The 11,192-nt window shown below is 35.4% G+C and overlaps 1 protein-coding gene across 2 annotated transcripts; it reads left to right on the top strand.

The window, feature by feature from the left end:
• The first annotated feature begins 1,805 nt into the window (after positions 1-1,805).
• Positions 1,806-10,937, top strand: LOC120153423 (protein HUA2-LIKE 2-like). 2 transcript variants are annotated; one of them, XM_039165375.1, is made up of 12 exons: positions 1,806-2,190; positions 2,795-2,871; positions 4,518-6,590; positions 6,914-7,376; positions 8,143-8,251; positions 8,339-8,451; positions 8,518-8,705; positions 8,789-9,200; positions 9,301-9,742; positions 10,013-10,192; positions 10,342-10,403; positions 10,508-10,937. In XM_039165375.1, exons 1-11 carry the CDS (start codon positions 2,068-2,070, stop codon positions 10,362-10,364), a joined length of 4,203 nt encoding a protein of 1,400 aa, XP_039021306.1. In that variant the 5' UTR covers positions 1,806-2,067; the 3' UTR covers positions 10,365-10,403; positions 10,508-10,937. The 2 variants fall into 2 exon arrangements, with proteins under 2 accessions (XP_039021306.1, XP_039021307.1); XM_039165376.1 differs by having other exon boundaries at positions 10,013-10,168.
• The last annotated feature ends 255 nt before the right edge of the window (positions 10,938-11,192 follow it).

Genomic DNA, 11,192 nt, shown 5'->3' on the forward strand with positions numbered 1-11,192 from the left:
GGACAACGGTGAGGCTTAACACATTTAGGGATTTGGTTGATTCAAAAGGGGATTTGATTCGAGGATTAAATCTGGCACATATATGATCAAATAACACATTTATTAATTTAAGAATTAAACGGTAATCTAATCTGGTGGTAAAGGCATGTTTGTCCATGCCTTAGGTCACGGGTTGCCTCATATTTTGTTTTGTTTTTCTATGGTTAGAATGGACGTTTGCAAAATGACCCCAAATGTTCCAAAATTTAGCAATTTGGACCCCAATTTTCTTTTAAATGACTTTGAAAATTTTAATACTTCTTCATTTAATCTTTTAATTAAACTTGGAGTGTTACATAAGCGAAAATGATAATTTGAATATACTATAGAGATAAAAGTAACCCTTAAACCTATTTGTTATGATTGAAACTATAAAAGTAAAAATTGAGAAATACTTACCTCTTTGCAAAATTGGTAAGATCCACAACAAATAGTATGTTTTACGTCATAGTAGTAGCACTATGTCAGCAAAATTTGGAATTTTTAACTGACCATGTATATATATATATATATATATATATATTTATCTTAATGCATAGTAGGATCGATTCACTAGAGATAGTTCAAATGAAAATGTTAGTTAACAGTAGACTCTGTGTTTGCAATTGTTTTAGTTGCTTACTTAGGATTTTATAGTTTAGATATATGCCGTAGGTTCTGGACAGGACAATTCTAGGTCAACTAACTTCGCCCTCTAAAATGTTTGATTCACAAAACAATGATTAGGTCGTTGTCTGAGGTTTCAATGATGTTATTGCGAGGTGCAGGAAAATGCCTGAATTATAAACGGCTTTTATTTGTTAGCAATTGCCAAACTTTGTGGACTTGTTCCTGGGCCATTTATGAGTTTTATACCCTATGGAGTATCGTCTTTCGTTAATGAGTTTTAAAGGTCGTTTTGCCACTCGCTTACCATATATCAATTAATCAAAGAGCTAACAATAAGTCCATATATCAATTAAAATCCAGTCTCATGCACAATGCAGTATATCATATACTTATATTTCAGTTCTATAGGCTTACGATACTATCCATGTTGCATACTCAAGGATGTACAATTATACATGTTAAGCATACATCCTTATCATTCATATAGATTGAACATATATTTTAGTTTGATCATATATAACGGGTTTACCATATTATACATGTTAAGCATACAACTCTTCATAATTTTTTGTTACAGTATGAGAACACAACATCAGAATTTTTAGAGGTAGTAAAGAAGGTTAGAGATAATACTACAATTAGATTTAAATTTTAAGAAGAAGCAAACAACAATAGAATCATATTTAAATTTTATAGAATTATTAATTTATAATATTGAAGGAACAATAAATATATACAAGGATTTTTCAAAAAATTATTATCTTATTAATTTAGACCTTAGACATAATTTGAGATAAAAAATTATTAATTTATTGGTATCTTAGTGTATATACTATTTTTTTTTATAAAGAGGCGAGGATTTGTTTTTCAATTGGTTACTCGTCCTATTTGTGTTTTCACTTCTCTAATTCCACAGAAGGAGAAAAATACGAAAATGGGCCTCAAATTTCTACAGACTGATAAGCAAGAGGTCCAATTATTAGCCCATATAAAGAATGGGTTAGTTGGGTCATTTCACGTGGATCCCCCACCTGATTCGGCCACTCACCCTTAACCTGCACCATTTCTTCCATTCCTACTCTTAACCTGCACCTCACCAGTGCATTTTAGCATTCACATGACCGCACCATTTCAATATCTTGCATATTCCCTTTTGTGTGTGATTATTTTTTTGTTTCGTAAAAGCCCAAAAAATTACCTGAAAAAAAGAAAATTGAAGAAAAAAGGAACCAGAGTTTTATTCCTTTAAACAGACTGAGTTTTGCTTACTCACTTTGAATCGAGGGGGCGTTTCAAATGCCTTCAAAATTTTGTGCTAAATTGTTGCTGCAAAACCCTAGAGAGTACCAAAGTGTGACGCCTCTTGGGCGATCTGGCGTGCCTCTCAGTGCCGATTAATTTTTTTAAATATACTTTCCGATGGCGCCCGGGCGAAGGAAAGGCACTAGTAAGGCGGCTGATTCCACCGCAGCTCGCCGTCAATGGAAAGTCGGCGATCTTGTCCTTGCTAAAGTCAAAGGTTTCCCTGCTTGGCCTGCCACGGTATGACAATACTTATATCACTATCTTTTTTCTTTTTTTCCTTTTTTTTATATTTTATGAAAATCTTTATTATGTTAGAAGATGCGTTTATTTCATTAGGGTTTACAGTTGCATGTGAAGTTTTGTTGATAATTATTTTTGTCGGTTTAGGTGGCATGGTTAATTTGTTTATGTCTAGGGTTTAATTCTGTGTTGCTATAGTGTTTTTTTACATATTTAATATTTAACCTTTTTTTAATTTACTTGGTACTAATCAAAAGTAGTTATTATTGGAACTTGTTCATTCTGAATCTTGGATGAATTGATTAGAAAATTACATTAGGAATCATGTTGGCTAGTTCTATTTAAATCTGCTAGTGCAAAATCTATTTTTTGATTTCTGTATCCTGCTAAAATTACTTAATAGTATGCGCATTTTTGTTTTTTAAGATGTTTTTGTCATATCTAACCTCCTTACTTTTGAATTTTTAGTGCTCTCAATCGGCCTGTTTTTCTTCTAATATCTCCCCTCTGATCTCCACCACTTTATTTTCTTTGGGTTTTGTTTTATTTGGTAGCATAATCATTTTCTTCTTATGTTTTTGTTTCCTGTTGCTTGCAACAGATAAGTGAGCCTGAGAAGTGGGGCTATTCATCTGATAGGAAGAAAGTTTTGGTATACTTTTTTGGAACACAGCAAATGTAAGTGCACATTTCATTGTAATCTTTCTGCTCTACTCAACCATTTCGTTTGTTGTTCTTTTCTCTTTTTTGCCCCATTTTGTCATTCTGTTAGAATATTTGTTTGCCATACCCATTATGAGTGACCCTTTCCTTAGTTTAGATTGGATCTTCTTTTCCATGTTATCTAATGCCTTATGCTGTATTTGGGTTGCCTTTGGTTCTTCCTCTTTATATGATAATATTTAACCTGATTATTAGTTTTACATTTGGATATGTGTTAGAAAAGAAGTTTTACACATTGGGAAAAGGAATTCTAGAATATCAAGTGCCTGGAAGTATTGCTGGTATTTTTTCTGATTTAGGAAAAGTCATGTAGTTATTGGTTGATGCTGATGAGCTATCTTTTACTTAGTTTAGCTTGGATATTCTTTTCCATGTTATCTTACGGTCACTATTATGCCCTCTTTGGGTTGTCTTATATTATAATATGTAGCCTGATTATAATTTTATAGTTTTTGTTTAGAGAACCTGTGCAGGGTTTCTCGAATGGTAAAGCTATTGTAATAGGAAATGTACTTTTTGGAGGCTTTCAAGAAAAGTTTATATCTTCTGTTGAGATACTACCGCTCTCATTTATCTTTTATTATTGGTTGTGACCAATATTTGTTTGTAAAGAAGTTTTACATGCTGGTAAAAAAGAATTCTAGAATATCAAGTACCTGAAAGGTATTGCTGGTGTTTTATTCCCCCAATTAAGAAAAACTTGTGTGGTTATTTTTTAATGCTGATGTTTAGTAAGAGATGTAGCCCTCAAACTTGGAAATCTACAGACTAGCAGAAATATATGTAGTCATTTCATAACTCGGATTCACTAGTTCATTATTTTTTTCAGTATTGTAACTGTACTTAATTCTTCCTAGTAATATTTCATTTGTTTAATTTTTGATGTGAAAGATTCGTGTAACCTTTTAAAAAACTGAAAAGGGTGGTGGAATGAAAAATACACTATTTTTTAATGTGTAGCACCTTTATGTATAATAAGAATTTAGTTACCCACTTCTATTCTGTCTGCTATAATTACATTATCTAAATGAACTGCATGACTAAAAATAAATCATTTATAGCCTTTACATTGACTAAAATCAATTGGATGTATTTGTTTTAGTAATTAGGAATCATGATAGTTACTATAAATATGTTACAGGTTGCTTTTGTAGAAAATATTGGTTATTTAATGAAATCAATTTATTAAGATTTTATTAGGAGAAGTTTTAGGATATCTTATTTACGAGTATTTTATATCATTATAAGTTTTTCCTTAGTAGTAGACTTGCTTTTAGGTAATTTAGTAACACATTTATTTTACTTAACGTAGCCTCTATTTAAGAGTCCAATTTGAAAGAAATAATGTTATGCCAGAATTTATATGGATTTTTACAAGATCTAAAAGTGATACTCCTAAATAAGATCTACTAAGAAATTGATTTACTTACAATAACTAAATAATTGATACAAGGGCAACCTCTAACAAAATATTTTTGTTGGTTTTGTCATTTGGGTATTTATACTTGTTATTTCACAGACTCTGTCCTTTTTCTCCTTGTATGTTGTTTCCTTTGGCATGTTTTGGGTTTTGTTAGTTCTTATGGCTACCTTTCATGCAGAGCCTTCTGTAATCCTGCTGATGTGGAAGCATTTACGGAAGAGAAGAAACAATCTCTTTCGGTCAAACGTCAGAGGAAGGGTGCAGATTATGTTCGTGCAGTCCAGGAAATTATTGACAGTTATGAGAAGTCAAAGAAGCAAGACCAGGTTAATAATTGTAATTCTGATGATAGAGTCACTCGGGCAAATTGTGGTAACTCAGTTGACTCATCTGCATCAAAGGATCTAACTGACACTTGTGAGGCCACAGCTGAGATTCCGTTAGACACTTCAAATGTTGTTACAAGTCGAAATGATCCAAGCCTTGCAACTGAGGTTGCACAAGCTGAGACAAAAATAGATGGTCTGTGTGGAAAAGAATCCATTTCAGAGCAACCTCCTGATGCCGTGTCGGTTAAAGAAACACCAGCACTGACTACATACTCATCAAGAAAAAGATCTGAAGGCTTTCAATTTCAAAAATCCATTGCACAGAGGAAAGGAGCTCAAGTTCGAAGGGTTAGAAGCTCATCAAGGGTGGAATCATATAGATTCCAGAACTTTATGAAGCTATCTAATGATGTTAGGACTGCTTTTGATATATCAACAAATGTGATCCCTGATGGATCCCTGAGGAGGAATAAACAATTCAGGAAGTCTGCTGAAGCTTCTGAGAGTGATGATGTTGATTCATCTGTGTTAATGTCAAATGGTAGCATTGATGACAATGGCTCGGAAATGGCCACTGTTGATTCGGATGGTGGTAGTTTGAATGAAGCCAGCACCATGGATTCTAGTTGTAAACCTGAACACTCTGAGAATGCTCTTGAATGTTTAGAAGGAAATGTTGAGTTGAGTAAAGGGGTTGATTTCCAAATAAAGGCCGTTGTCATTAAGAAGAAAAGGAAACCGTTTAGAAAGTGGATGAATAATGACCCTGCTGAGCCTCCTACTAGAATGGGTAAAGAAGCAAATTTGGATTTAGGAATCAATAATGACAGGGAAAATCTGCAAAATACATATGAAAATTCTAACAATAGATGTCCCAAAGATGATGGAGATGAGCACCTACCGTTGCTGAAAAGAGCAAGGGTTCGCATGGGCAAACTGGCAGCTGCTGGTGAGTTCAATTGTTCTTTATCAACTGAAGAAAAGCCAGTTAATGAAGGTGCAGTCAATTCATTGGAGCAGATGAGTCCATCGTCAAGCTGTCATGACGATTCTCCTATTGATAGAGACTCTTTATATTTGGAAGCAGGTTTGGTTAATGTGTCACCTTCAAAAGGTGACATTCAAGTTCAAGGAAGCAGACCAGAACATCCAGAACCTTTGAAAATTGAGAGAAATCAATTAGGCTGCTGGGCAGGTGGTGAAGCTGCCTTGCCTCCTTCTAAACGTCTCTACCGTGCTTTGGAAGCTATGTCGGCTAATGCTGCCGAAGATCAGACATGTGCTGAACACACACAAAAAATGGAAACACCAGATGGTCAATGTCATGGTACTCCAATAAGCAGTGACTCTCATATAACTGTTAAGAACAAAGAAGCCAAAGGGTTGGAGCAAGGTTGCATGGATTTGATTCTGAATAATGATTCCGGGATCTTTTCCATTCCAAATTCAATGTCCTTGGAGAAATTAGCCAAATCTTCTTTGGAATCAGATATTTGCAATCAACCTGCTGATAGTCCTAACAGTCCAAAGCATGAACTCAATAAGGATGTCCTAGTTCAGTCCATGTACCATGTTAGTCAAGATACTCCTGAAGGCCAAAGTCTAGAATACTTATCACCTATTCCTGGCAAAAGCCAGTCTCCCAATTATTGTTCTTCAGATCAGCAGTTGCTTCCAAAGGGTGATTCTGATGTTGAACCTGTTGGCTTAAGCAGTTTTAGGGCTGAAAATCCTAATGAACAGTTGAATACATCAGAACATACTGACATGGGTTTGGATCCTATCTCGGTGACTGGGAAAACTTGCGAAATTTCACCCCAAGATGGTTCAAATGTGTTTCAGTGTGCTGCCCAGCATACTGGGCATGAGAAAATCGAGTCATTGAAGTCTCAAACTGATGACAACAGGTTAGTCCATAACATGTAAGCATTGCTACCTTATTTCTATCACAGCTATTCAATGAATTGATAGAGAGACATTTTTCTTAAAGATATACATGAAATTTCAACATTTAACAGTTTCATTTGCACCTGTCATCATGGAAGTGGTTTCTCTAATCTAATCTTTTTGAATATGAATGTAATGACTGTAAGTGAATTAAATAGTTGCAATGCTAATATTAATGTAAACCTTGCAGAAGAATTGATTTCCCAAAGGGACTTGAGTGTTTCCTTAGTTGTTTTTTGTATGCCTTTAGTAAATATCTGCCATTAATTTCTAGATTTGCCTTTCTTGTTTGACTTAGTTGTGAGGTTCCGGAAGCATTTCAAACTGACCCAAGGCGTATGACAACTAGTTTGGTTTGTGATGACAACTCAGAAAAGGATGTTCTAGGTGTCCGTTTAAGTCCATCTTCAGTTGATGAAGTAGATTCTCCTGCTAGAGTCTCTCCTTCCAATGCTTCAAATTTTCACGTTTCCACTTCCGAGAGTGCTAATATAATTCAAAGCAATGGGTACTGTAGTCCAAATGTTCAGTTCAGATCCAACAAATCTCTATCTGTTTCTGTTGCTGACGATGAAGGTAAAGCTGACTTTGTGGTCTCTGAAAGACCGAAATCTGTCAGTAAGTGCAGTAATCACACCGAAGTGCATGCTGCTTTGTCATCCTTTGAAAATACACTTGCGGTCTTAACGAGGACAAAAGAGAGCATTGCTCGTGCAACACGCATAGCTATTGATTGTGCAAAATTTGGTGTGTCTTCTAAGGTAAGATATTTCTAGTGACATTAAAATTGAGGGATATGTAAAGATATCTGAAGAGGTTTTATTTGGACTTCTTGTAGGGAAGAAATTAGGTTCTATTGTGGAAGTCAAGGACATTCTAGTGATAAATGTAGTTAAGAATAAAAAATGGTTGAATAAAGGCGATTTTAAGTTGCACATAAATTTTATGTGAATTTTTTAGTTAGTTTCCTAGCATTGTTAACTTAGGCCAGAAAAGTTGGAGACAGTAAATTGTTGGATTAGGAATCTGTTCTAAATTGTTTTGGGAAAAAGGGTCACTGAATAAGTAAAAAAAATTATTTATCAGTACAATCACTGCTTGCAGTACTTGAAAGGTTTTAATCCCTAATCATCTTTTTGAGTCCATGTGATTACTCAAGGATAAATGAGGGAAAATTATTTTAATAATAACTGCTGATTGTTTGTATATTTCTTGTATGTTCATGTAGTTAAATATTTTTAAGTTAAAGTTTTCCTTTTATATAAATTGTTATGTTGCTTATCAATGGCATTTCTGCTTCAGTATTAACACTCTAAATGTAACTTAGACATCAGCGAACTTGGCATTAAAAATCAGAAATTTGTTTATTCCCCTTTTTTTGATTTTTATTAAGACTCAGTGTACTATATAGAGAACAGTGAGAGAGTGGTTGTGTTCTGAGAATATCTATAAGGATGGTGCATCCATATATACATACTAAAACATCTATTCCATGTGAAATGCATTGATTTCTTTGTTTTAAAATAGGTTGTGGAAATAATTGCTCGAAATTTGGAAAGTGAGTCAAGTTTACACAGAAGGGTGGACTTGTTCTTTCTTGTGGATTCTATTACTCAATGCTCCAGGGGTTTGAAAGGTATTATTTATGTTTAACTAATAACTTGAAGTATAATTTAGCAACATGATGGGTGTTTGGTTATGTCTTATGAATGTGATTGTCCAGGTGATGGTGGTGGTGTCTACCTTTCAGCTATTCAAGCTGCATTGCCTCGTCTACTCTCTTTTGCAGCTCCGCCTGGACCTAGTGCACATGAAAACCGTCGGCAGTGCTTAAAGGTGAGTGACTTTTGGCTGCTTTTTGTTTTGGATTTTTTAGTTTCTCACAGACTTTATTTGATATAGGTTTTGAGACTTTGGCTGGAAAGAAAAATCCTTCCAGAATCTGTTGTACGCCACCATATAAGAGAACTTGATTCGTTTAGTGTTTCATCTTCTGGTGGGCCCTTTTCTCGGCGTACAGCTAGAACAGAGCGACCATTCGATGATCCTGTCAGAGACATGGAGGGTATGCTTGTGGATGAGTATGGAAGGTATGAATTTCTGGATCTCTTTAATTTGTGATTACTTATAAAATTTCTAGAATTTTGTTTTTAATATATTTTTGTTTCCTCAGTAATTCTAGCTTTCATCTTCCTGGATTTTGTATGCCCCGAATACTGAAGGATGAGGATGAGGGAAGTGATTCTGATGGAGGTAGTTTTGAGGCTGTCACTCCAGAGCATGATTCTCGAATCCCTGAAGAACTAGAGGCGAACCCTGCAATTGAAAAGCGCAGACATATTTTGGAAGATGTTGATGGTGAACTTGAGATGGAGGATGTTGCCCCCTCTGAGATTGAAATGAGTTCAACTACTGCTGCTGCTGGAGTCAATGCTGCACCAGCTTCAGGAAAGCAGGGTGATCAGCATTTTTCTTTGCCATTTGCCCCACCCCTGCCTCCACCGCCACCTCCCAACCCTCCTCTTTGCCCTATTTTTGATCACTATGGAAATGCTGTGAATTCAACAAATCATACAAGTATACATGTAGGTCTTGTTTGTATTGCCTGTTGTGATTTCATTTTTCTTATTATTTAAAAGTGATAAATGTTGGTATTTAAATTCTTTGTTTTGATTATTTTTGCAGAATAGTCAAGATGATTTGCGATCTACAGTTCCCTTATCAGTTGCACCCAGAATTAATCCAGCTATGTGCACCTCTTCAGTTCCTTATCACTGGCATGAGTCGAGAGATCTTCCAGTCCCTATGCAGTTTTCTGGGTTTAATACCTCTTTCAACAGTTACTCTGTACATCCAATGAATAATATTCAACAAACTGATGGTCCGAACTTCCATCACAATGACTACCCTCCGCCACCCCCTCATTCTCTGCCCTCAAATCAGTTTTCATATGGTAATTCAGGGCCTCATATGAACCCGATGAAGGATGCTCCGCCTCCTCCCTACTCCAACAGATACTATTCACCTAACATGGAAGGGGGTAACTATTATAATAGCCATGAGAGAATGCAACCACCCTCAAATGAGCCTAGAGACAACTGGAGGCTTCCTCCGCCACGTTTCTGTGGTAAGTTCTTTCAAATATATTTTCTATTGATTATACTAGATAATACAATATGCTGTTATATTTTATGTTTGCTCTGACTCGTAATTTTTTATGAAGTACCTGTGTATGATACTTGCATACGGGAATATGACCTCCAAGGATCCTTCATATATAGAAAAATCTAGCCATATCTGTATCCGGCACTTACACCCGAGTTCGAGTAACGTATGTTAATGTCTTTTCTTGTCCAATGACAGTTGATTGTACTTGTTTTGTTTTTGCTCATATTAGGTCCACATTATGCTGAAAATTCCGAAGCACCATATGGCTACGGTTCATATGGTGGGCCACAGTGTGAGCCAACAAGGTATCCAAACCATGAATGGGGCTTCCATCCTCCTCCAATGAATCACAGAAACTCCTTTTCAGTGAGACCTCATCCAGAAGGTGTAGTTCCTGTCGGATCAAGAGGTTTGCATTTCTTCTGTGAGATTGTGCTCTGCAACTTGTATATATATATATATATATATAAAGTCTCTTTTTAGACTTCATTTTTGCAGTCTTGCTAGATAGATACCCTGCATTAGGGCAGGTTCTCAGTGCTTTTTTATGTGTTTCAGCTCCAAGCTGGCGGCCAAGGTGATGCCAAATATAAAGAGAGCGCTGCTTTAATATTAATGTGGTAGGTTATTGTGATTAGTTTTAATTTGAATCAAATGCTTACTCTCAATAAATTCTTGGTTGATTTCCTAAAACCTTTTTTTTTCCCTTTTGATATGGTTTCAGATGGCAGGATGTTGAAAGGAGTTGCCTTTTTTGGGAGGTATATATTGTTTACAATGAAAGGAAAGAAGTGATAAATGAGATTTCGAGTTGGGAGACGAAGATCAGCATGTTGGCAATGTCAATGGCGATGCTAGTTTTTGTAAATGTATGTATTCTATCATCTCTACGGTAAGATAGATAGAAAGACGGGGGACAGAAGTCAGGGCTGAGAAGTGTGAACTTAACTCCCTAACTCTAGGCATATCATGGTCGATGTATCAAAAGTTTTATTATTATTTTTGCATAATTTATTTCACATGGGAACATTATAGCATTAGTTAGCCCCCCCCCCTTTTCTAAAATTAGTCCTATTACATAGAAATTGCTCTGTTTTGGTAGCTTCATAATTATAAAACCCCATTTTGATCTGTAAACAGTATTATAATGTTGTTGGTAGTGGCAGAGAATATATATATAATGGATGTGAACGAACTCTGATGCAAACAATCCTTGTATGCATTGAGAATCCCAATGTAGTGTTTATCATTTATTGTGGGAACTGAAATTTGCCTTTGTACATGCAAACAAATATATAACGCGTGGAGTACAAACCCCGGGAAATTCTTATTTTTCAGTAAATAAATAAGTTTGATTCGCGTAAATGTATTTACTAAATCATAATTAATTTATTTGAACGGAAGTTTGA

Source organism: Hibiscus syriacus, unplaced genomic scaffold (genome assembly GCF_006381635.1).
Source record: "Hibiscus syriacus cultivar Baekdansim isolate YM2019G1 unplaced genomic scaffold, ASM638163v2 tig00111100_pilon, whole genome shotgun sequence".
NCBI classification, from domain to species: domain Eukaryota; kingdom Viridiplantae; phylum Streptophyta; class Magnoliopsida; order Malvales; family Malvaceae; genus Hibiscus; species Hibiscus syriacus.